General features: G+C 43.5%; 1 protein-coding gene across 3 annotated transcripts in view; it reads right to left on the minus strand.

Moving 5' to 3' along the window:
* Positions 1-27,641, minus strand: part of FBXL4 (F-box and leucine rich repeat protein 4) — a 68,830-nt gene that overhangs the window by 11,420 nt on the left and 29,769 nt on the right. For 2 of the 3 annotated variants that reach the window (XM_068231211.1, XM_068231210.1), the window contains exons 5-7: positions 13,900-14,113; positions 6,490-6,561; positions 4,325-4,637 (exon numbers count right to left, since the gene is read on the minus strand). In XM_068231211.1, the coding sequence (XP_068087312.1) occupies positions 4,325-4,637; positions 6,490-6,561; positions 13,900-14,113 (599 nt within the window). Of the gene's footprint in view, positions 1-1,821; positions 1,948-4,324; positions 4,638-6,489; positions 6,562-13,899; positions 14,114-27,641 lie in introns of all 3 variants that reach the window. The other variant, XM_068231212.1, reaches the window with a different exon arrangement.

Raw genomic sequence — 27,641 nt, forward strand, 5'->3', positions numbered from 1 at the left:
CATGGCAGCACTCGCACAGGTACAGTGCGGCTCGTATATGAGGGGCTTTATGTCCAGGTCTGGTAGCACCTGCACAGGTACAGTGCGGCTCGTATATAATGGGCTTCATGTACAGGCATGGCAGCACTCGCACAGGTACAGTATGGCTCGTATATGAGGGGCTTTATGTCCAGGTGTGGCAGCACTCGCACAGGCACAGTATGGCTCGTATATGAGGGGCTTTGTGTCCAGGCACAGCAGCACTCACACAGGTACAGTACGGCTCGTATATGAGGGGCTTTATGTACAGGCATGGCAGCACTCGTACAGGTACAGTATGGCTCGTATATGAGGGGCTTTATGTACAGGCATGGCAGCACTCGCACAGGTATAGTACGGCTCGTATATGGGGGGCTTTATGTCCAGGTGTGGCAGCACTCGTACAGGTACAGTACTGCTCGTAATATGAGGGGTTTTATGCACAGGCATGGCAGCACTCGTACAGGTACAGTTTGGCTCGTATATGAGGGGCTTTATGTCCAGGTGCGGCAGCACTCGTACAGGTACAGTATGGCTCGTATATGAGGGGCTTTATGTCCAGGCGTGGCAGCACTCGCACAGGTACAGTATGGCTCTTATATGAGGGGCTTTATGGCCAGACCTGGCAGCACTCGTATAGGTACAGTATGGCTCGTATATGAGGGGCTTTATGTCCAGGTGTGTCAGCACTCGCACAGGCACAGTATGGCTCGTATATGAGGGGCTTTATGTCCAGGTGTGGCAGCACTCGCACAGGTACAGTATGGCTCGTATATGAGGGGCTTTATGGCCAGACCTGGCAGCACTCGTATAGGTACAGTATGGCTCGTATATGAGGGGCTTTAAGTTCAGGTGTGGCAGCACTCGCACAGGCACAGTATGGCTCATATATGAGGGGCTTTATGTCCAGGTGTGGCAGCACTCGTACAGGTACAGTACTGCTCGTAATATGAGGGGTTTTATGCACAGGCATGGCAGCACTCGTACAGGTACAGTTTGGCTCGTATATGAGGGGCTTTATGTCCAGGCGTGGCAGCACTCGCACAGGCACAGTATGGCTCGTATATGAGGAGCTTTATGTCCAGGTGTGGCACCACTTGTACAGGTACAGTATGGCTCGTATTTGAGGGGCTTTATGTCCAGGCATGGCAGCACTCACACAGGTACAGTATTGGCCATGCTTGTGCGAACATATCCAACATGTACTTGTCAAATATGTTCCATGGGCTAGTGCACAGCGACGGTGGGGGCCCGGAGGATGTGGAAAGCCCATGGTGGATCCAGAGGCTTCCCACTTCTTAGGCAAGTATCTGGGTTTTTTTTTAGTACAGTTTAAAGCTGTACCTTTTACAATGAAATCTATTTCAACAAATATAGCTGGGGTTAGAGAACAATAGAAAAATCATACGATCCAGAAGCTTGCACAGATCTTTTTAAAAATTGGAATTTGGTGTCAAACCATTGCATACCTTGCCTGGGTTATATCAGAGCACAGCCAGGATTGCTGAAAGGTTAGTAAAATCATGTTTGCGTACCAGCAGTCACCTGAAGTCAGACTTCTTTGTGATTTCAGCATCACAAACTCTAATGCATCAATCTATCCTTACTGTATTCTGGATTGATGGAAAAAAGTGACTGGGTCTCCACCTGGATTTATGCAATTATAGCTTATATATTGTTCTAACTGCCATATAATGCATATCAATTGTGCATTTTACTGCAAATTTTACCCTTATTTTTTAGCTATAATTGCATAAGGGTGGAGATCCGGTCTTTTCTTCCTTTGCATTGCAGTCCTTGCACCTTGTTGGATCCTGGATGACTGGTTGACTCCCTGCTAGTTATAAAAGCAATGGTTGTAGTTCTGGGACACCCTTTGACTCTCTGTATTCTGAATTGTCCCAGTTGAGGATTGTAATCTTTTGACACCTAAAACCAGAAATGTTGAAAAAATCCAGTTAAGGTGTGCTGTATATTTTATGTTCTTCAATGTTTTACTGTATATGTCGAAAGTTTATAAACATTAGTAAGCGGACATTCCTGTTCCAAAATCTTTGAAATTACACGTAAGCCTGCCGTCGTAGGGTCTTTTTCCAATGTCAATCGCTAGCACATAGGGGAGAACGCAATCATTTCCCCTCTGCACACTTTTATCCTGCTGTAGCGCACATGAAAAGTCCCATTCAATTGTACTGCATGGCAATCATGGCAAATGCTACAGGCAGTACCTTGCTATACAGCTAGAATCACGTCACACTGCAATGCAAGCAGTGGAAAGGAGGTACCGTGATCTGCCTGATAAACTCGGTGTCCTTGCAAACTGCAGGCGATGTGAAAGCCATACACAATCGCACTGGCATAGCTTTGTACTTTATTGTACAGTACAAATCAAGTAACTGTAGTATTGTAATTTACTTCCACTGAAATCTCATAAAATATCCAGTGAAAGGTGGTACATCAACTGAATAATCAATATCACAAATCTAATATTTGATCTACCACAAAATGTACAGTGCATGCCTAGCTTTATTCACTTTAAGGGTGCACCTACATTACTCATTTCGTGGTATAGATATCCTGGTGATTCGATCATAATGAAGGAATCTGACAGATCAATGCTGCAACGACGACAACAACGTCATTCTGTAAAATCTTGATCAAACCGGATCGATTGGTTGGGCAGCGGTAACAGCTTTCCATGTGTTTGATATCCGACGGACCCCCGGCCGGTCAGCCTGTGCTGAGCGTTGCAGGCTCATCTGTCACGCCAGTGCAACTACTGACCTCCTCCTGTGTCCGGCGTCTTTTTGAATTGCCAGCGTGAGCACCTGTTCCATGTGACACTGTCGCATCTACAGACATCAGGACATGAGATGGGGGCACATGGTACAGGCGCTCATGGTGGAATTCAATAAGACGCTGGACACAGGGGAGGCCAGGAGTCTCACCCACATGACAGGTGAGCCTGCAACACTCACCTCGGGGAGGGACACACACACACACACACACACACACACGGCGGGAGTGGGGGCACAAGGCGGCAAGTGGTAAAACTAGAACGACTTTGAATAGATTTCATGGTGCAATCTATTGGAAATATGTCTGCAGTGTGTGGGTAGGCAATAGATCAGTCTTTGACCAGATTCAATCAGACAGGTATCTACCTGATGGTTGATCCGGTGACCATTCTGTGATGATGACCACCTTGAGGCTAGGTTCAGGACGTTGCGTTGTAAAGTTGCAATGCAACAAAAAAGTGGTAACTCAGATTAACCCTGTGTTACCATCCCATAAAGTAGGTATAGTAAAGCATACAGGCAATGAAAAGTATGCTTTCCTGTACCTGGTAACGTGCGTTTAGAGCCTACATGTCAAACTCCAGACCACGGGCCAAATCTGCCCCTCAGAGCCATTAAATTTGGCCCTCAAGTGTAGTCCCCACTTTGCATTATGTTTGGCCCACTCTAGACCACCAGGGAAGATATATTGGAGGTGAAGCCCTAGAACACCAGGGAAGTAATATGGGGGAGGTAGGGAGAAAGGCATAAACACTAGGGAACTGTATAGGGAAGGCAGGGGCCTCTAGACATTAGGAAATTGTATAGGAGAAGAAGGAGGACCACCAGAGAACTGTATAGGAGTTTGAGGGGGGCTATAAAGACACCTGGGAACTTTATTAGGGAGGAAGGTGGCCAGTAGAGATTGAGGTTGGCCCGTGACTTGGTCCCAGTGTACAATTGCGGCCCACTTTGTATTTGAGTTTGACACCCCTGGTTTAGTGGTAATGCACTGCAGCAGTGAGTTACTATATTGCTACACGTTACAATGCAACATTAACGTTGCATAGAGTTTTAATTGCATTGTGGTAAGCTGCATTATAAGACTTTATAACGCAGCACTGCAACTGTCCTACTGTGAACCTAAGCTTAAAGTTAATGAAAACTGCAGGGTCCCTATAATTATAGTTCTGCTAAGATGAATTATTTCAGCATTCACAGTATCGGATATCTACATTTTATGATTTAACATTATGATTTGTATGATTTATTATGCAAGGGGTGTTTTGGTTTTATTCAACAAGTCAAACACACACAGACGGGTACAATTGGCTTCCACTTGAATTGGAATCATTATGTGTGCACCTTGTATGTGTTATAAAAACATCTAAAAAGGAAAAATGTGACTTCCTATTTTCGTACATAATATACACTGGCAAAAAAGCTTTAAGTAGGAAAACAAACATTCAAGCATATATTCAACATTGAAATAAGCTTTTTCATTGCAAGCATGCAAGAGCTGGACTTACCTAATATGTCTAAGAACTGTAAGTGCTGACAATTGGCGGCTAGTTCTTCAATATCAGAGTCACAAACAGAGCGGTTTGCAGTAAGAAAGAGCTTTCGAAGGCCAGGTAATTTGCGGGCAAGATTTGTGAAGCATCCTGTGTCACTATGCAGCATGGGACACCATCCAAGATCTAGCTCTTCAAGAAGAGGACAGCCAGATGCCAACTCTCTTAATCCTTTTTCTGTAATATTTTTACATCTCCATAGGTCTAAAGACCGTAACTTTTTGCACTTGGCTGCAATTACACAAGCTATTAAGTCATAGTCTTCAATCTGCCAAAAAGACAGAAATTCTCAAAAATGAGAGCATGCAATGGGCCATGAGCTGCTAAATAGTAATATTATAATTAGATTATTAGAAATATGAATTTGAATATCACATTTTGATGTTGCACTATTGCTTTGCCCCACCCACACCATTTACATACACCAGTTACCTGTTGTACCTAAAAGGAGATCTTCAGGAGTTTCACAACCCTCTTAACAATGCAAAGCCACCAATCAAGTGACCATCCCACTTTCATGTGGCGATGGTGCTATGAATCATTGCATCACCGAACCCTGACCAGGCTAACATTCATGCAGCGCCCAATGGGTGGTCTGAGTAGATTCTGTGGTGATTATTTCTGGAAGGGGGGCTGGCTTCCCAGGCTCGCTCTCACCCTCCCTAATGCAGTGACATATGAGAGGGGGCATGGCCTGAATGGTCCAACTCCCATTTCTCATATTGGGTGGAAGTGGCCCAGAGTCAGCACTGCAGCTGAACTTTCAGGGAGCTGCTGGGATACAGGGGACCAAGCTTTAATGCCAGACGTTCAAAGACTGGTAGAGTCACCCAACAACCTAACTGTTCCATCTGTGCCTACAATGTCACATCATTCACTAAATGACCCCTTTCACCATATAATGGCTGCTTCTCCTCGCAGTATGGTACAGTTGCCAGCTACAAACACATTGATGTGTGGTCTTCTTGTAATAACCACTACCCACACCTTGCATTGGAATGCACATAAACTTCCTCTCCTTCACCCGCCCAATACTTTGAACAGCAGCATCAGCATACTAAGATGGATGATAGACCTAGGTTTGTGCTGCTTCACCATGCATGGTGACAATATGTATGCTCATCTACATCAACGGCACTTGTGTTCCAAACTTGACATAAGCAACATTCACCATCTCTTCTAACATTGATCAATTTTAAAGGACAACTGTAAAGAGAAGTATACAGAGGCTGCCATATTTACTTCCTTTAAGCAATACCAGTTACCTGGCTATCCTGCTGATCCTCTGCCTCTAATACTTTTAGCCATAGGCCCTGAACAAGCATGCAGCAGGTCAGGCATTTCTGACATAATTGTCAGATCTGACAAGATTAGCCCTATGCTTGTTTCTGGTGCGACTCAGACACTTCTGCAGCCAAATAGATCAGCACAGCCGCCAGGCAATTGAAATTGTTTAAAAGGGAAATAAATATGGCAGCCTCCATATACCTCTCACTACAGTTGTCCTTTAAGCCACTCTCCAGGTTTAAAACATTGACTTAGTGTGCCAAGAGTGGTACAAGCTTGTACAGCTCTCGTAATCAGCTGGTCATGAGAAGCTCTCTGTCTGGCCTTCTCCATGCTCCCCCGCCTCCTCTGCTGAAGTGACACGTCACTGTGGCAACTGCTGACACGTCACTACTCTTGCAACTAAACCATGCAGCTTTTTTGTGCCCATATACCGAGCACACTTTGACAGAGAAGGTGGGGGGAGCACAGGAAGGAGGCCAGGCAGAGAGCTTTTCCTGGCCAGCATTGATTGATATTTGCCAGTTATAAGAGCAATACAAGCGTATACTAATCTCAGCGTACAAAGTAAACGTTTTTAAACACGGGGCTGCAGCAACTTAAATTTTAGTTTTGGGAGATCACACCTACTGGTCATAATTAAAAAAAGAAGCATTCCTTTCCTGATTATTTAAAACCCCAGATAATCATACATGTAGTCTTCATGTGCAAAATTCTAACCTGCTAAGATTATGTTCAATGGCCAACTTCTAAACTCAAATTTTGAACTGATTTGAAATACAAGATGATTGCAAACAGAGGGAAAAACCACAATTGCCGTTTCAGGTACTTACCAAAACACAGCTGCCAAGGTTAAGGTACTGTATTTCTGTGCAGAAGTTCAGAATGTTAAGTAGTGCTGTTTGCTGCCATTGGAATCATGTCAAAAGCAGATTTGAGAAACAAGAAAAAGAAAGGGTCAATTAGGTCATCACCTGCCTTGCTTATAAGGCAGCTTTAGGTTTCCCTTACAAACATTACAAAAGCCATTTAATGAGTCCCTAGGCACCCAGAACATTGATTGGTTTATAGTCTAAAAATCATTACAGCCCTAAATGTCTGTCACTTTGGAAGTGATTTCTTATTCTCTACAGACATATTTCCCTTTAAGTTCGCCAGCATTTTCCCAAAGGGGTTGTTTAAAAAAGAATGGTTAAGTTCAAAGCTATAAGGAGGCCAGGTCATAAGCAAAGATACCCAAGAGCATCCCAAAAGAGCAGGAATGGAATATCTGACATCTCTATCCAAAGACTGATAGAAATGTCAATAAAGCTGAAGAGAATCAGCATCAATTTCTGACCTTTGTGTCTCAGGACTGAATGAGCTGACAAGGATACTACTGAAGATCTACCCAGTTGTACAGCACCAGCACTTACCACAACAAGTGCACTAAGCAGCTGCCTAGCACTGTGCGCTACGAAGGAAAAATAAATCCACACGCACACACTACTGCACTTGTTTAATAAAAGGAATAAAAAGTACATTTTTAACTGTTGTACGAATAGCTAAAAAAACAATTCTAATGACTGCTGGGTGTCAATACACAAAAATCTACCGCGGCTATAGCCAAATACTGCTTCAACATGACAAGATGCATTCAGGCATTCACAATGCACCGCACCACCACTGCCAATGTCCTGAGCCATTTGGCTGAACTTATTTTTCTGCACTGGGTTTTCTGCACTAATTTTATCACAGGTGCAAGTCCCTTTGCATAGAGGTCTGCTGCAGTGACAGTGGATTCTGCCAAGCTGCAGAATTAGTGAAAATCATAATTTAGCTAGCGAGACCTGCCTTTTTGCTGATAATTTATGGAAAGGAATTCCTGGCAGTGATAATTGTTACATTTATTTGGACTTTTAAGAGAATCCGAGCCTCAGCTCAGGTACAGAACCACCTATTTACCTAAGCAGAGGGAAGCCTCTGGATCCTAATGAGGCTTCCCTCACTGTTCTCTGGCCCCCAGTCAGTAGCTCACCACCCCTCCAATTGATCGGGACCATGCTCCTCTTCTAGCACGACCATGCTGCAGCCTTGTCTGCACTTGCACAGTAGCAAAGGCTCTGGCTTACTGCACAGGAGCGGCCATAGTCATGTTGGCGCATTACGGCTGCACTCGTGTTTAAAGTGGACTGCGCCACCAATAAAAATTACTGACAAGCCCTTGTCAGTAATCTATTGGAGGGTATGCGCTCAGCAACGGGGGACCAGAGGACAGCGAAGGAAGCCTCATTAGGCAAGTATGCAATTTTTGGAAATTTATGGAAAAGTTTTATTAGCTGGATTTTTTTTACAGGGGAGGCAACAGACAACACTATAACAGACAGTTAAAGGAAATGTGTGAACAGGCTCATCTTCTGTCTGTCCACTGAAATCCCCTGAAATGTGTTGAGGTAAAATGTAGAGCAGTAGAGTATAAAATGAACCTTACCCTGTTCTGCAGTGTTTTATACTTGTGGTTTAACATAGCGACAGTGGCATGTGCAAAATGTCCACAGTAGCAACTGTACTAAACACAGTCTAGATTCCAGCACCTATAAGAGGAACAGTGACCTCAACAATGCGGTGCTGCATCTCACTCTCAGCAGGCTGCAAAAGGTCCTTTGGCCAAGCTGTATGGCATAAAGGACCAAAAAGAATGAATTTAAAATATATTCATATAAAATGTATAGGATGTATACAAAAGTATGTATAGGATGTATAAAGGATGTATACAAAGTTAGCCAGCTTCCCTACTCATTTGCACACAATGTTGGCAGATGGACTGAGCAACTGCAGTTTAGTAAGTGTTTTTGCAAACAAAGAAATAACTGAGAATGAGGAGATGGACTAGTCCAAGACCTGTCAGATTTTCAATACCTACCGTAAGTGACAGCCACATAGCATAAATGTAATATAGCTAATGTTTCTCTGGGAAAACACATTTCTGTGTATGTGCTTTAAATTTTTCAATTTCTTGAGATAGTTTCCCTTTAAAGCGGACCCAAACCAAAAACATTTTTCTTAATTCAAAATATTTAGTTGCACCACTGACACATACAAAGACAAATACACTCCTTCAAGCCTATAAGCATTTCAGTGCATGCTTTTCACCCTTCTCCTTTCATAACTAGGGTTATACAGGTGGCAGCCATTAGCAATTCCTCCTTGCCAGAAACTTCCTACTCCACCAGTCTTCCGGATTCTGTCCCGGCAATATGAAAAGAAGGGAGGGCTTCCACCAATAAATGTAAAATATGTTATATTTGTCATCATGCAGTTGAAAAAAGGCTGCCATTTATTATTGTAATTTAGAAAGGAACAAAACATCCACTATCTCATAAGACATTTCATTCATATTATGTTTCATTTGTGTATTTAGTGGTCTGATTAGGGTTTAGCTTTTACCATACATCAATAACCATCTAAAATGCCAGGACCGATAGTGTTTAAAATTATGAACATATGAAGCAAAGCTCCAACCACTCTGACTATGGAGCTAAAAAAGGCATTAAAAGCCAAAAGACCCAGCAATGGCTTTCAAACGCAGTCAAAAATCCAATGGGAATTAAAAAGGACAGTGCATGGCTAACCAAATAATAGAACAAATACAACAATGTTTGCAATCAGCAACACTTCAGAGCTTGGTATTTACACGGCAAGGAACATCGTATTGAACAAAGAAATGGAAGAAAATCAATTCAGTATTTAGATAGCTTGTTCCACTGAACTAGTTGCTGAACACTGTGGGCAAGTATTAGACTTCCACAGTACAAATGGACTATTCATAGAATGGTAGTGCTCAGGAAGGACAAGATAACATCTCGCTCATGCTGCGGTGCAGAGGATGATTCAGAACAAGCAGCAGTTGTGAGGCTAGATCAATGGATGACTGCTCACTGCATAACAGAGCACCTGATAGAGATGAGGAGATCTAGCAGGCACGTCTTCAGCATAGCTTATGGTTTGTGTGGTGGCTTTATCAGGAACAGATTCCTCAGCACTTCTGATTCTACACAGAGAGTTACCGCATTTCTTCTACTCATTTCCTCCCTCACTGCACAAGGTAAATGCAGGATGTTTAAAGCTAATGGGAACCAGGTTAAAAAAAAAAAAAAAAGTGAGATACTCACCTAAGGAGAGGGAGGCTCTTGGTCCCATAAAGCACTCCCTCTCCTCTCCCGGTGCCCACTGCTGTCCTGGCTCCCCCGTAGCGGTACTCGACCGTTTCGGTCAAATACCGCTGTCTCCCGGCCGAAGGGAGGCTTCGGAAATGCTTCGGGAGCACGAGTGCTCCCAAAGATGGGCCGATCTACACTGCGCACGCGCCCTCTATGACACGTTCGCGTGTGTGCCGCCTGTCTTCGGGAGGACTCGGCTCCCGAAGTCCCCTCGGCGTGGGACAAGAACGGAGGAGCCAGCGCAGCACCGGGGCCACCGGGAGAGGAGAGGGATGGCTCATTAGGACCAAGCCTGCCCTCTTCTTAGGTGAGTATCTGCCTTTAAAAAAAAAAACAACAAAAAAAAAACCCTGGTTACATTAGCTTTAAGATAAAAAGATGTTAAAGGAAACATCCAAGCAATAAAAAACAAAATCCAGTTACCTGGGGATTGCTCCAGCCCCCGGCTGCCATCCAGTACCCTCGCCGCAGCTCAAGTGGCTCCCAGTGTCCTGCGCTGCAGAAGCCGACCTCGTCAGGTCGGCTTCATGTGCACTCCACAGCGCGGGTCACGTGGTCCGGCCGGCAGGACCACGCGACCCGCGCGGAGCGCACAAGAAGCCGACCTGGCAAGGTCGGCTTATGCAGCGCAGGACACCGGAAGCAACTTCAGCTGCGGCGAGAGCACAGGACGGCAGCCAGGGGCTTTTTGCTTGGACCTTCCCTTTAAAGGAACACTATCAAAACATCTTTTTTTTTAATTACTCTATATTCTATCCCTTTCTCCATGCTTAAAAATCATCCTTCATTCCTCACACAGCTCACAAATATACTTCACTTTGTCGCGGCATGCAGGAGACATGAGGAGGAGGAGGAGGCTGATCTAAGGCGGGAACATGTAGCTAGATCCGCTGTAATATTGCTGTAATGTAACTAGCAGGGAGATGTGTATACACTATTCTTGACCGTTTGGCTTGCTTGTGACCTTTCACTCCAGGATGCATCTACTTTGTAGGCTGCTATGTGGTGCTGTGCTGAGAGGGAGAGATGCGGTTTACAAAGGCATTATTAGGATCTTTATCATTTAGAGAAGCAAAGATAATAAACACACCTTGCTGGGATCTTTAACCCCTTACCACCATCTGAATAAGATTCTTTCAGCAAGGTGATTATTAAACTATACTGTACACTGAGGAGTTGATAGCACCCCCCCCCCCCCTACACCCCGTGCAGGAACATGGTCTAGCCCTCTAAGAACCTAACACTTTTTGTATCTAAAACGGACAGAGGACTTCACAGCAGAGAAGCAGACCTGTGTGAGAAAGTAAATTGCTCTTAGTACTAGTGGTAATGTGTGCCCCAACTTACAGCATTAAAAAAAAAAAAGTTGTTTTAATCAATAGTACAATAGTATTACTTTAAGATGATCAGTTTCATTAATAGAATGTCTCCACAAGGAACATTTAAGGATGATTAAGAGGGTCCTCAGATTTAACATATTCTTATTAATATCTCCTCTATTGGCTGTTCAGCAGTGTATGGTGTATATTTTTGCCAATTTATGTAAACTGCACAGCATTGCAACCTTTTCCAGGTAAAACTACTTTTAGTTTGGTTGCACTACTGACAAACAGAAATTATGTTGTGAAAAAAAAGAAGTGGAAACACCTGCACTTTAATCTCTCAAGGCACAGTCACATGATGTGCAGCCAACTGGCATGCCTTATCCTGCACTCTCTGGCTGACCACACATCCTCCTCCATTGACCGCACTGATTACAAAGGGAGGGTGAGTGGCAGCTTGGCCAAAGTCCCTCCCAGAAGGTAATGCAGGTAGGAGCAACAGGATAACCCCAACCAATCCTCTCCATACATAATTTACAATGGGCAGGCGGGTGATTGGCAGATTGGTCATCCCGCCTAAACACAGAGACATCTGGCGTGCAGAAGTATATATGGTCACAAAGAGTCGGAGTCGACTAAACAAATGAGGAGGAGGCCTATAATGACCGTAGCCATGCACAAGCACAATGTGTATATACAATGTGATTGTGCTTGCATATGTAAAGCCACATACACACTTAAATTATTGTTTTTGATAATTTCAGGTATCAGTTTAGGAACAATCTCTGTACAGATATACTGTTCAGCTCCTATTCTTTTCTGTGGAGAAGGTTGGGGAGGAGATGTGTAAGATGTCCTGCAGTGAATACTCCAATAAAAGCATGTGCAAGAAATATAGATGTCAGTCAATGATTCAGGGGACCCTAGTACACACTTTCAATTTTCACTGGAGGCAATCGCAAACAATCAGTAAGGCCAAGGAAAATCCAGTATGTGTACACATACAAATGTGTCTGTACAACATGTACTATGTGAGCCACATGTGTTCTTCTGTTTGTGTGACATTTGATATATTCTGGTTATTTGACAGATTGACATGCGGGGGAAAGGGGTTGGTTAGGAACTCTGACTTGCGTTCACAATAACCTAGTCCAGTCTCTCTACTAGTAGCAGCAACTTAAGTTACTGGATGGCAATAAAATGCAGAAATTTCCATCCATTTTCCTATTTATTTCATCCGATAAAACCATTCCAGTTTTTAATGTCATTGGCCTTGATTCACTATGCCTAACGCACCGTAACAGTGTGAGGCAATTCTTCTTACACATGTAAATTAAATTACCAGTACTTCCTGATAGTACGGGCACGCTATGCACGCTACTGGCAGCGTAGTGTGCGCTCCTTAGCATCGGCTGCTCCTTCCAAATGCTGCACGATAGTGACGTATCGTGCCCACTAGCACAGCTGCTACTACCGCGCTAGTGAAGAATCATGGCAGCAATACGTCACTATCACGTGGCATTTGGAAGGAGCAGTCGATGCCAAGGAGCACATGCTACGCTGCCAGTAGAGCATATAGCATGCCCCTGCTATCCTGAAGTGCCAGTAGTTTATTTTACGTGCGTAAGAATTACCTTGCACTGTTACACCGTGTTAAGCACAGTGACTCAAGCCCAATATCAATATGTTCTGGTCAGCTCAGCAGAATGCAGACGTGTGAAAGTATATAGAGATGGTAGACAACAGTACAGTTGTTTTTCTTATAACAAGTGAAACCACACTTGTATTGGCAAATACAGAGATTATTCCTTTAAAATGGCCATGAAGTGAAAAAAAGTTCCCCTAAGGAGTACTTACCTCGGGAAGGGTAAGCCTCTGGATTCTAAGCAGGCTTCCCTCATCCTCCCCTTCAGCCGCGTTCCAGCAGTGGGACCTCCAAAAGTCTGATGACAAGGGCCTGTCAGTGCTGCATGCAGGCACTGTAGCGGCTTTCACAGGAGCAGAAAGCTGCTAGTGTGCCTGCATGCAGCACCCCTGTTACTATTATCGGTGGTTCAGGGGTGCCAGGGTTGGATGGGGCTGGCTGAGGAGGACGGGGGAAGCCTCATTAGGACACAGAGGCTTACCCCACCTGAGGCAATTATCTCATTTTTATCTCCCTGGGCTCAAAGGTTAATTTTAAATCTATACAGTGATAAAAAGGTAGGATAGCATTTAGGTTCCTTTTAGCACCTTCTAAAAGCCTAGTGGTTCTAGTTCCCCGTTACTTCATTGGGTACTCTGTAGCCTTTTGTAGACCAAGTTCTACCTACAGTCACGTCAATCCCTGCTTTGCACTGATGATGGCCAACATAGCTTGGAACAACTGTCTACAACTTGAATTACACGGCTCTGTAAAATGAATAGGCTATAGGCATACAATACACCAATCACTCTTGATATATACCTAGCTTTTAGGGAATGATTTGCATATTCACTAACTGAGCAGAAGTAGTGCATTATGGGAATATCATATTGCTCACGTAATATGGAATACTTGCAAATCTCTTCTCCTTTTAAGAAGGCAAAATTATTTTTAACAAAGTAGCTAAACAGATTTAATAAGGAACATCTGTGCCATGGTACAGTGTCCACTGACATGCCCCTTCTAGAAAGTACTCCAACAAGATGGGATAAATGCTTTACACAGCTAAAATGAATACCAAGTATAGAATGTCTTTACCTCTATTTTTGTGCGGTAGAGAACAAGGCGCCTTAATCCACAGAGTTTAGAGATATGGCTGAAAGCCTGAGGTGGCAGCTTATCACAAGAGGAGAGGTTTAATTCCTGAAGATTTGGACACATCTCTGCAATGACTTCCAGGCATGTTTCATTTAAGAAGTGGCCACAGGCCAGCTCCAGGCGCACTAGTTCCGAACCACATACTTTTAATAGTCTAGGAGAGAATAGAAAGTGAGAAAATTGAAGGTACATTTTTTACAGAGCTAAGCGATTGTACCATAATTGTTTCAGTGAAAATGTATTCATTTTTAATGTTTCTTTTGCTACAAGAAATACCTACCAATCTATTTATTTTAATATTTTACCAGCTTTCTAGACATCCTCACCACGGTCAGACATTTGTGAACTTTACCAACAGAAATGGCTCGATTTACTGTGGTAATACTAGACTGAAGCCCATCACAAATCAGAAAAAAAGCCTGCAAACCTGGTTGGATTCATGAAAACAATCACCTGTTATTAGGCTGTGCCAAGGTTTTGCAACCCTCACCTAAATCATGCAGTTCCATGGAAAAGGAATCATGCAAAATTACTGTATTTTTCAGAATATAAGACACACTTTTCCTCCCTAAAAAAAATGGGGAGAAAAAGTCCTGCATCCCATATTCCAAAGACAGGGATTCTGACTTACGATTGCCTGCCGGTACAGACCGCTGACCCGCTGCAATTCCGGGGATTGCCTGCCTTGTCCCCCTGTACGTTCCTCCGCCCCCCCCCATCTCCTCCGCTCCCCCCCCCCCCCCCATCACCTCCGCTCCCCCAGTGTAAAATCAATGAGCGGCAGCTCAGCACACCTCACCAGCAACGATCATCAGTCTTCCCCATCAGCACAAGCCTTCACTAGGGGGAGCCGCATGGGAGGAGAGGTCTGCCGATTGCCGCTGGAATCGCTGGTGAGATGAGCCAGAATTGATTTTACACATGGGGAGTGGAAGAGAAATGCCCTGGGAAGGGGGGGTGCAAAGGACCACACAGGGGGAGACACACAGGGCAGCACATGGGAACAACAAAAGGAGACACAAGGGTACTGGGGGACCACACAGGGGAACAGTAGGGGACTCACAGGAGAGCACAGGGGGACGGAAGGGGACGGACGGGGCAAAGGAGGACACAAGGGGACATTGGGGGGGATGGAGGACACAGGGTGGACAATGATTGGGAGAGAACATCTACAAGACGCTCCTGGAACATGGACGCACCAGGTTTAGTATAAATATATATTTTCATATTTGATTAATAAAGGATTTTGATTTTTTTTTGTAAATCTACACAGAATAAAGTGATGTTAATTGGTGCACACAACTCCCACATTTACCCTTAAAACGTTTCTAAGCTGTAAAACTGGAAGGCCCATTTGTGGTGGAGTGCGCACTTTTCTTGACCTGTGTCAACTAGCCTTGAAAAATAAGTCTAAATACATTCTTTATATATGAATATCAGCATTTCCAGCACTGCCGATTTGCAGATTCAGTATTAAAAGGGGTGCACATTGCACCCTGGTGTCTTAAATGTTGGCTTTCTACTAGCATACAGGTGTTTCAGACTACCTGACCATCATTAGTGAAAGATATTGAGGTCTATGGCTCTAGATCAGGGGTGTCAAACTCAAATACAAAGTGGGCTGAAACTGAACATTGCCCACCTCCCTTTCTCATAAAGTTCCCTGGTGTATAGTGGTCCTCCCTGCCCTATACAGTTGCCTGATATATAGCGACCCCCCATCCCCTATATAGTTCCCTGTACATATCTGATTGTGACTGTATATCTGATGTGTAAACAGGAATCTTATATATATATATATATATATATATATATATATATATATATATATATATATATATATATATATATATATATATATATATATATATATATACACAGTGGCATAGCTAAGGAGTTGTGGGACCGGATGCAAGTTTTACAATGGGGCCCCAAGCATTCTATACCTAGCAATTGATACGGTGCACCAAAACCTGCCAATGGAAACTACAGTGTCTGAGGTGCAAGAAGAGGATGGGGAACAGTTTGTTAATAATTACCACTATTCAAAGTATCTTTAGAAGTGATTATTATGAGCACAGGACCAATAGAGAGCTAATACTGTAGTTGAGGGAGGGCCCTTCGAAGGCCCCTCTGGCCCAAGGGCCCCATTGTGGTGGCTACCTCTGCAACCCCTATTGCTACGTCGCTGTATATATAATAAATAACATCTCTGTTGTAATAATAAAGCCTGATGTGTAGCTGTGTCAGTAGTAGGGATGGTGAATTAGATGCAAATAATTCTGCGTTGATGCAGGTTTATGCAAATTTTGTATGCAAATGTATGCATTCCCTTTGCTCATGAAATCAATTAATTTGATATGTTGTTAAAATTGGGTTTGGTGACTACGAATTAAGTTACCCAGCAGTACTATACGCTACATATGCACTTCCTGTAGAGCTGTTGTGAATCCACTGAAAATGTTTTGCACTCTGATTGCAGAGGTGTTGTGTATCACCCGTAAACCTGGTTCAGATTGTGCATGAACAATGTGTAATAGAGGATGAATAACCTTATTCTCCTGCAGAGTACCTGCATGTCACATAAGCTGGGAATACACTGTTCGTTTATGGGGTGATTAGATGGTTAGATAGATCATTTCCAACATGTCCGATCTCCCGTTCGTTAGTTTTGCTGCTCGATTCCTGATAAATAGATAGATAGATGGAAAAAGATAAGAAAAACGAGCGGAAGATAAGAGAATCGAGCTGCAAAATCGATTGAGCGGAGAATCGAGCGGAAAAAACGAACCGTGTATGCCCACCATTACATGTACCCAGTTAGATTGGTTAGCGCCTGATTGATGTTCTTTGTTCCTGTCTTCACCCTCTACAAGCACTCTTAGCAAGGACAAGTTTTGATTTCTATTTAACAGCTACTCTACAGCAATATTATTATTATTATTATTTATTGTATTTATAAAGCGCCAACATATTACGCAGCGCTGAACATTAATTTAGGTTACAGACAATATTTAGGGGTGACATACAGCAATATGACAATACAGGAATACAAGAAAACCAGATCACACAGCACAGTATGAGTACAAGGTAATGCTTAGTCACTGGATGAAGCATGGAGATTAGGCAAGTTAGGTTCACTCAAATGCATGGCATGGGTTCACAGTAATGGAGGTGCCAGATCAGGTAGGACACAAAAGGAGGAGAACCCTGCCCAAAGGCTTACAATCTAGAGGGAGAGGTAAGGACACGAATGGTAGGGGACCAGAGTTCAGCTGTAGGTTTAGAGCACTTGTGAGGGGTAGTAGGCCAGAGTGAAAAGGTGAGTTTTGAGGGCTTTCTTGAAGATGTTGAAGGAGGGGGCTGCCCTAATGGGTGGAGGTAGGGAGTTCCATAGTGTTGGAGCAGCTCTTGAGAAGTCCTGGAGGCGTGCATGGGACTGGGTGATGCGGGGGGTGGTTAGGCGAAGTTCATTGGAAGAGCGGAGTGAGCGGCTAGGCGTGTACCTCTGAGTAAGATCGGAAATGTAGGTTGGACAGGTTTTGTGGACAGATTTGTAGAATATAGAATATCCTAAGTTTAGTTAAAATGCATCTCTGGTGTACATAAAAACACAGAGGTACAATAATGCTTAAAAGTTAGAAAACAAATTACAATAAAAAAAAAAAAAAAAAAAAAAAAAAAAGCATAAATAGTTACCTAAGGGTCTGAACTTTTTAAATATGCATGTGAAGAGGGTATATTACGAACATTTTTTTAAATTATAAGCTTGTAAATAGTGATGGACGCAAAACTGAAAAAATACACCTTTATTTCCAAATAAAATATTGGCGCCATACATTGTGATAGGGACATAATTTAAATGGTGTCATAACCGAGACAAATGAGCAAATAAAATATCTAGGTTTTAATAATGGTAGCATGTATTATTTTAAAGCTATAATGGCCAAAAACTGAGAAATGATGATTTTTTTCCCCTTTTTTTCTTATTATTCCTGTTCAAATGCATTTAGAAAATAATAATTCAAGCAAAATGTACCACCCAAAGAAAAACAAGATATAGATCAATTAATTGTGATAATTAGTGATAAAGTTATTGGCTAATGAATGGGAGGTGAAAATTGTTCTGTTGCATAAGGTGAAAAATCCCCGCGGGCTGAAATGGTTACGTTAAGGAGAGCTCTCTAAAGTTAATGTTTCTATCTTTACAATAACTACAGAATTCTAAAGTTAAAGACAGGCTGTTAATTAACTGCATGTGAAAAGAACTACAGAGGAGGTAACTTAACCTCCTTGGCGGTAACCCCGTGTGTGACACGGGGTAAGCCGCCGGAGGGTGCTGCTCAGGCCCTGCTGGGCCGATTTACATAAAATTTTTTTTCAAACACTAGCTGCGTGTTTGGTCTGATCGCCGCTGCCCGCCTCCGATGCGCCGCTACCCGCCGCGATACAGTGCCCCCCCCCGCATACCCCTTGCGCAGCCTGGCCAATCGTCGCCAGGCTGCGCTATGGGGTGGATCGGGATTCTCTGTGACGTCACGATGTCGATGACGTCACTCCGTCGCCATGGCGACGGGGGAACCCCTTTAAGGAAATCCCGTTCAGAACGGGATTTCCTTATGGGCAAGCGGCGCCGATCAGAGGATACGGGGGGATGCCGCTGGAAAGGGGGGGGAAAGCATGTAGCTAGCGCTAGGCTAGCTACATGCTAGAAAAAAAAAAAGTTGAAAAAAACTTTACCGCGGCCTCGCAGCCGCACATATCATACCACCAGGGAGGTTAAGGACAGAACTGATAAGATAACTCTCTCACTGTGAAAACTTATCTCTACACCTTAATAAGGCAAGCTTCTTTAGTGAAGCCCTGTAAATATAGCACCATTGATGTGTGGAGATAAGGCAAGAGAAAACTTATCTCCAGCATGATCTTAGTGAATTGAGGTCTGTTTAATAAGATTCACTAGAACCCCGTATCAGCTGGGTTTCGGCGCATAGATCTGCCTCCTTGCAGAAAATGCCCCTGGCCTTTTCTATATCAGATATAGAAAAGGTAGAAGCGCTTTTCTGCAAGGTGGCAAGGCTACATGCTGGAACCCAGCAGATATGGGGCTCCAGTGAATTGTATTATACAGACAACATACTGGGGCATTCAGGTTGACCATGACAGGCTAGGATGGCTGACAGGGAAAAGTGTCAGCTTCCTGGCGAGGAGCATTTTGTTCCCAAAATTAGATGCCATCTTATTAACCTCTTGAGGACTGCAGTGTTAAACCCCCCTAGTGACTAGGCTATTTTATGTAAAATTGGCCACTGCAGCTTCAAGGCCAAGCGGTGGGGTCTGATCGCTCCCCCAGGTTTATTTAATTTTTTTAAAAAAAAATTTTTTTTTAATAAAAACCCTATTTCTTTAAATATTTTCCCTCACTCCCTGCCTCCCCCCGCCAGCCTATCACAGCGATCGGCTGTGATAGACTTCAGCCTATCACCGTCGAGCGCTTGTAAGTCCCGCAGGGGGACAGCCGTGTCACACGGCTGTCCCCAGTACAGCGCTGCTGCTGATCGCAGCGCTGTACTGATATAAACATGGCGATCGCCAATCGGAGACTGAAGGCGGAGCTGCGTTCCGCCCCTCAAGCAGGAGATGCGCGCGCAGCCTGCGTGCAATCTCCTGCAAACTGCTGGCTTAGGACTTTACGCCGATCGGCGTTAGGCGGTCCTGGGGCTGTCGCCGCGGCCACGCCCATCGGTGTGACGCAGTCGGCAAGCATTTAAAGGACAACTCAGGTGAGTGGAATATGGATTCTGCCATATTTATTTCCTTTTAAACAATACCAGTTGCCTGCAAGCCCTGCTGATCTATTTGGCTGCAGTAGTGTCTGAATTACACTAGAAACAAGCATGCAGCTAATCTTGTCAGATTTGACAATAATGTCAGAAACACTTGATCTGCTGCGTGCTTGTTCAGGCTCTATGGTTAAATGTATTAGAGCCGGAGTATCAGCAGGATATCCAGGTAACTGGTATTGTTTAAAAGGGAATAGACATGGCAGCTTCCATATCCCTTTTGCTTTAATTGTCCTTTAAAATTCCTAAGCTTTGGCAGTGATGGAATGCCTTTTATATTACATACTTTCAATGAACAAGATTGTAATATGCAAATTAGAGGAGTCGGGGGAATCCTAAACTGAGGAGTCGGAGTCCGAGGATTTTTGTAACGACTCCACAGCTCTGCATGTGTGCTCTGCATTGTGAGGATGAAGCGAGTTATATTGTTTCTACAGATTATGCTGCCCCTACCCTTGGCAATCTCTTAAGGGGAGCCAAAATCAATAATATAGTCTATATGTATTACTGACTCAGAGGTATTTTCACCGCATTCTGTCAATAAGTCTTTATAAGTTCACCTTTACCTTTAAACAAAGTTTTAACAAGCAGAAGTGACCAGAAGTGGATTCTAAGGCACTTTACAGATATTCACTTTGTATCTATCAGCCTTCGGTATCTCAACTGAACTTCCTTTTAGTAAACTCTTTTATGCTGAATATAAAGATCTTAATATATCCTAGATAAATAGGACAATACAGATATAGAGCCCAGATCTTTTCTTATTAAAGCTAAGCCTATATATCAATGAATTAAAAAAAAAAAGTGTGAAAATGCCATTGTGGAAGCAAGGACAGAAGTTCAAATAAACAGCATCATTACTCTGAGAAGTGAGCATCCATTTGGTAATGGGGGGTCAGCAGAAAAATATGGTAATATGTGGACTAGAAAATGATTTTTAAAAGTCAATCTCCTGCGCAACAGAGAAAGCTGTCAAAGAATTAATTAGCAAAGGTGTAATGCTTACCTTCCTAGCTCCTGACATGAAGAAACCCACAGTGTGATCACACCTTCTAGACCTTCTTGTTCTTTATGTAAGGCTGCCAATTGCACATTTTCACTGCGCTTCCTAAATGTAGTTTTGACTTGCAAAGCACTACTCAGCTTGGTCCTGGAAATGACAGCTCTGGTGGGTCTCGTAACTGTGCTCGTAAATTCATGTGATAGTTTTTCTCAACGATGAGAAAAAAAGCCTTCAACTATATTATGCTACCCTGGGGAAACTTGTACTGTAAACACTTCATAATATTTCAGTCTAACAGTAAAAATAGCCTTGCAACGGGGAGAAAAAAAAAGAAGAGTTTTTTGTTTATTTATATTTGTTTTCCTATCCAGCTATTCAGCGTATCAGAGATGCAGGGAAGATTTGGAGTTTCGTAGATGCTGAGTGTGAATATATACAGTACTGTAAGTATAATATATACAGTGAAGGCACATTTCTTTAAGCTCAGATGTTTTGCTAGATACATGCCGTGAATACATGCTTTAAGTGTAATATTTATTACCATAAGAACACTGAGCTTGCGTCACCACTGGACAAAACCGAAAGACTGTAATTATCAGCACACTGTTCAAACTGGTTGGCACAGAGTTCAAGTAATACAGAATAATAGATCCTATTTATCACTATGTATTGTTCTGCAAAAACTGAAAAAGAAGAATTTCTATCTGAAATGCAGCAAATCAGTCTTAGCGATTCATATATGCAATTTTTTACAGTTTTGCGCTTTTCACGCCAGCGTCTGTAAATCAATTCAAAATGCCTATAGCTGTGTGCTTCGGCATTCGGCACCCTGAAATGCCAAAAATTACTTTAACACTGCAATTCTCATTTGCCAGTGCAGCAGGCTAAACTATCGCACTGAATTACTAAAAATATGCTGTTTTAAGTAGAATATAAAAGATTGAATTATGGACTATAGTTAAGTAATCAGGTAAGCACCATAATGAGGCAAGCAAAGCAACCCATTGATAAAGAGCAACGTGATGAAGCCTTGTTTACTCAAGTGAACTAGACTGCTGACGTTTGCAAAACAAAAACAAAAAAACGAACAAACAAAAAAAGGAATAAGAAAGATGGGAAAGGAGAGGGAGGATAATGAGTGTAACTGGAAATCTATTAAGGCTGGGGCTGTCAGAGCTTCCTGCTTGTCACTCAGTTTGTACAGCTGTGGAGAACCAGTACCAAATGTACCTGCTCTGTGTAGCTACTTGCGCATGCAGGAAGGGGAGTGTAGCTAGGCTATATGAACAGAGCTCTGTGCTCTGTCAGTATCTTATAATTCTCTGTGCCAGGCTCCTTCCCTATCAGTTTCATCACAAGCAAACATGACACATTAGGGGGGCACCGAGCAGGCAGTTGGACAGTGAACCAACCTAACTTCACGATGGTCAGCCTGGGAGACCACACAGGAAGGAGCCCCTTCCGAATACTCCGCAATCCTGAATATTCATCAGCAAATTGTAAGTGCATTTTCAAATATGGCTTTGATTTTAAATAATGGCATTGCACAATGAGAGCTTTTGCGCGATATTGAAGAAAAATCCTTTTTGCGGGATGTCAACTGAGAAGTTTTGGGAGACTATGGTGGAAACTTTTTAGTTCTGAATAGTTGCATGAGGTGACTGCGCATAAATTAACCTGGTTGAAGTGTGGGGAGACTACTGAATAACCCATTGGTGCAGGAATTAGACATCTTACGTGGAACGTTAAGTGGACATTGTCTTGGTCTCTCCCCCCCCCCCCCCCCAAAAAAAAAAAAAAGAAGTTCTGCTCTGCTTGACATCAGAAGTGCACCTGTTTTTGGCATACTAATTACTGAAAACCCTTCAGTTCTGTTAGCCCATGGACATATTCATTAAGATCGGTTAAGTCTATATGATTATATAACCTTTGTGGTGCAGAAGGGGAATATTCACTATTGTGTGGCAAAATATTGTGACCATTTAAACCCTGGGGGGCACAGGGGAAATACCCTAGCTAATATAAGATTCCAAGCCAAGAAAGTACCAATGAGGGGGTCTTGAGGAAGCAAGGTTGAAGAGCAGTCGTCAGAGCATGTATGTGGTCCTGCAATCTGCAAGTCTCAGCATGTTCTGCTCTGCACTCAGGTAATAAGAAAACACTATTAGGCCTGGAACCCACTGAAATCCGCAAACGCAAAAGCTAGCGTTTTGCCTGAGCGGTTTGCAAGCGGATTCATGCGAGTTTTCGGTCGCGTTTTGCAACAGTGTATTTTTTTCCTCAGCGGTTGTGTAGCGTTTTGCGTTTCGCGTTTTTATCCTGATTGGTCCTGTGAATTATTTTTAATTTTGTTACAGTGTGCTGAACCGCAAAACGCTAGCAAAACCGCTCAGTTCAGGTATTGCTGAGCGTTTCCGCTAGCGGTTCAATACTTTACATTGAAGCGCTAACGCTCCCAAAATGCTGCAGGTCCTGCGTTTGCGTTTCTGGGAAACGCAAACGCTCCTGTGGAAGTTGCCCCATCCATTAACATTAGCCCAGCGTTTTGGCAAACTGCTAGCGTATCGCAGTGCTGCCAAAAGCGCTCCTTTGGGTTCCAGCCCTTAGGGCTCATTCACACTTCAAGAGCTTTTCTAAGCACTTTGTGATATTAAAAGCTCACGCTAATGTTATCCTATGTGTGTGTTCCCAATACCATTGCATTAGCATGAGATTTTAAAATTTCTAGCGCTTAAAAAGCTCTTGTACTGTGAATCAGCCCCTATTTACATTTGTAAAATCTAATTTTTACTTGGGATTTTACACCAATTATCAAAAATTGATTGTTTACTAGCCAGAAAAAGGAAGCAAGTTTAGAAAGTACAGATCCACTTCAGATGGCTGTCCTGCGTGACCAGTCCAAACCCTTGTTTAAATTACGCCATGCCGCACAGAAAAGCCCTGATCTGGTGTAGGTCATGCATCGTGCTTATGCAAATAACAAGTCAAGCTTAACAAGCACTTTCAAGTGCAGAGAATGAACTTGCTATAAACAGTGCTGCAGAATACAGCACAGGCGAGACAATGGGAATGATTAGTGCATTACATGTCATGAAACCTTTTGGCAGCCACTGTAATGCAGCAGATTTGACGGATGTAGGTTTTACTACATGCATGTTCAGTTATATTTATCATGCTTACAGTATACTGCAAAAAAAAAATAATCAAGGAATAGAGAAGACGGCAAGTTTTGAATAATCAATGATCATTAAGAAATATTAGCACACAAAGTAAAGTAAAAGAATGCCCTACCCACAAAATACATATTAAAATAATAAATGTGTGTGTCATAGCATTCACCTAATAATGTAGATTTTTACTAAACAAAACAAAAAGCTTATCAATTCATTATATCTATGTCATAGCTATATACTGTACACAACTCTTCAAGATTCGGCCTAACTGGAGCAGTTTAATGTTAATATAGAGGATGAGCTCATGTAGCTGGGTATTTATGCCAAATGAGATATATCCCATCAATAAATAAAATCATCAATAAGTTAAATAACCTTCAGTCTAGCCTCTGGATATTTACACGCCTGGAGCAGTGTACAGTGTCTGCATAGTGCAATACTTGCCTTCAAATACATGAAGTATGTAAAACTACCTTGCTAGAGGATATGATGGTTTGAAAATAGCAAGGTGGTTAAACTTTTTGCAAAACCTTCTACAACGTCTATTAAATTGTAATCACCATTGTACATTTTGTTAAAAGACTGATGTGATTTTTAATTATTATGTCATTGCCTCTGGCTGAGTCCAGGAGCCTTGCCAAGGTTGCAAGCTTGGAAAGATACTGCATCCCAAAACAGTTATTCAAGCAAATTTGGTATCTACACACAACTATTCTGAAATCAGCAACCAGAGCATCTTTTTTTTTCCCTAACAAGCAGCCCAAGGGATTAATTAAAAGCAGAACAACAACATATTCATATATGTCCGGAAATGGTTAATCAGCTCTCTTAGGTGACCAATTAGATGCTTGCTTATAGAGAAACAGTAGAACGCCATCTTTGGAAGTTACCCGAGAAAATCCAATTAATGCTTAGAAAGAAAAGTCAACTTTCTGTATACAAACACACACATCAGGGATGAAACTTTTAGGTCACATTCAGCCAGTGAAATGTGCATGCAGGTTGCAACACTATTTTTACCAAATGAAAAGGCTAACAGTGTGGTATAAAGCAAGTATGATGCGTACGTATTATTGCGTCACCGGTAAGTTGGGCACCGGGAGAGGCGAATCCCGGTACCGCAATACTCCCTGGCAGTGTTGAATACTAGTCCCCCTCTGAGTTGTCGCCGAAGCCACCTGCACCTTGTTCATAAATGGGCACAACCATTGGTTTCCAATCAATTACCACGGAAACCAATTACCAATCAGAAATGATCAATCTATCACTGGATTGTATGGGCACCTTGAGGTTTTCAACCACAGTTGTTGTATCAGATTATGTTCAGCAGGGCATACCTTTAATGATATGGTAAAGGTTTCCATAGAGCTAAAAATATGGAAAAGACTAGTAGGATTCCTTGGGGCATTATGGTGATAGTATGCATGATTTCCATATTACGTTGAGTATGGTAAGGGCAAGAATGGTTTTCATAGGGCTAACTATATGATAAAGGCTAGCATTATTTCCATACCACTAAACAGTAAGGTGAAAGCAGTTATGATTTTCAAAGGTCTACCAGTACTGTGAAGGCAAGCAAGACTTCTACAGTGCTGACAGTGTGGTGGTGGGGGCAAGGGGGCGGGGGGCCCAAAAAAGATTTCCATAGGTCTAATAAGTGTTGATGCACTTGGCATATTTGGAACCTTGTTTCAAATTCTGCCAATCAGAATCTGAATCTTTGTCAATGCTTAATGCATGCTGCAGCAGGAGGGAGGTGGTCATTCCTCCAGAAATGTATGGATTGGGGTGATGTTATCATACATGGTGGATGTTTGATTCTCTTGGCTTCTCTGTAGTCTCTGAATCTCTGTATGTGCTCTTCACCTCTGCAGACTGTCTATATGGCGAGTGCATATGGATTTTACTTAAGGCACAGTTTTATATTCCAGCTGTTAACATCTGACCTTCTCTCCAGTGTTCTGGATCTTAATATATATGGGCAATGCTAATTTGTGTAGGTGGTGCTGTGCTGGGGACAGCTGGGCCACTCTGACATTATATTCACTGCACTGCCTGCCAGTAGCAAAGGAGCAGTTAAAAAAGTCGAAGCCAAAAATGGGAGCAATTGTGATTCATCGATATATGTGGACACAATTGTTATTTAACATAATATAGAAAACCGTTATGCTATTTAGTGGGCGGCTGCAATTAAACTGAAATTCATCGTATTATTGTTGAAAGGGATTGGGGAGTGTTAAGGTTAGGCACCACTAGGGGGTCTTAGGGTTAGGCACCACCAGGGTGGTTTTAGGGTTAGGCACCACCAAGGGGTCTAAGGTTAACCACTTGCCGACCGCCCACAGCCCATGGGCGGCGGGAAAGTGGACGCCTAAAGGACCGCAATACGCCTTCAGGCGGCGCGTCCTTTAGGCATGCCGGGGGAGCGATCGCGTCATTGATGACGCGCGCTTCCCCCGGCAACTGGCTCCGCCCACCCGCCGTAACATCCCACCGGCCATACGGAAGCGCCGGCGGGATGTTAACCCCGCGATCGCCGCTACAAAGTGTATAATACACTTTGTAATGTATACAAAGTGTATTATACAGGCTGCCTCCTGCCCTGGTGGTCCCAGTGTCCGAGGGACCACCAGGGCAGGCTGCAGCCACCCTAGTCTGCACCCAAACACACTGATCTGCCCCCCCCCCCCGCCCACTGATCGCCCACAGCACCCCTCAGATCCCCCCCTGCCCACCCCCCAGACCCCTGTTTGCACACAATCACCCCCCTAATAACCCATCAATCACTCCCTGTCACTATCTGTCAACGCTATTTTTTTTTATCCCCCCCCCCCTGCCCCCTGCCCCCTCCTGATCACCCCCCCACCCCTCAGATTCTCCCCAGACCCCCCCCCCCCCTGTGTACTGTATGCATCTATCTTCCCTGATAACCTGTCAATCACCTGTCAATCACCCGTCAATCACCCATCAATCACCCATCAATCACCCATCAATCACCCCCTGTCACTGCCACCCAACAATCAGCCCCTAACCTGCCCCTTGCGGGCAATCTGATCACCCACCCACACCAATAGATCGCCCGCAGATCCGACATCAGATCACCTCCCAAATCCATTGTTTACATCTATTCTCTCCTCTAAACACTCACTAATTACCCATCAATCACCCATCAATCACCCCCTATCACCACCTGTCACTGTTACCCATCAGATCAGACCCTAATCTGCCCCTTGCGGGCACCCAATCACCCGCCCACACGCTCAGATTGCCCTCAGACCCCCCCCCCCCCCCCTTATCAATTCACCAGTGCATTAATTACATCTGTCCTTCCCTGTAATAACCCACTGATCACCTGTCAATCACCTGCCAATCACCTATCACCCATCAATCACCCCCTGTCACTGCCACCCAACAATCAGCCCCTAACCTGCCCCTTGCGGGCAAACTGATCACCCACCCACACCAATAGATCGCCCGCAGATCCGACATCAGATCACCACCCAAGCGCAGTGTTTCCATCTATTCTTTCCTCTAAACACTCACTAATTACCCATCAATCACCCCCTATCACCACCTGTCACTGTTACCCATCAGATCAGACCCTAATCTGCCCCTTGCGGGCACCCAATCACCCGCCTACACGCTCAGATTGCCCTCAGACCC

The sequence above is a fragment of the Hyperolius riggenbachi genome, chromosome 4 (assembly GCF_040937935.1).
Source record: "Hyperolius riggenbachi isolate aHypRig1 chromosome 4, aHypRig1.pri, whole genome shotgun sequence".
Taxonomy (NCBI): domain Eukaryota; kingdom Metazoa; phylum Chordata; class Amphibia; order Anura; family Hyperoliidae; genus Hyperolius; species Hyperolius riggenbachi.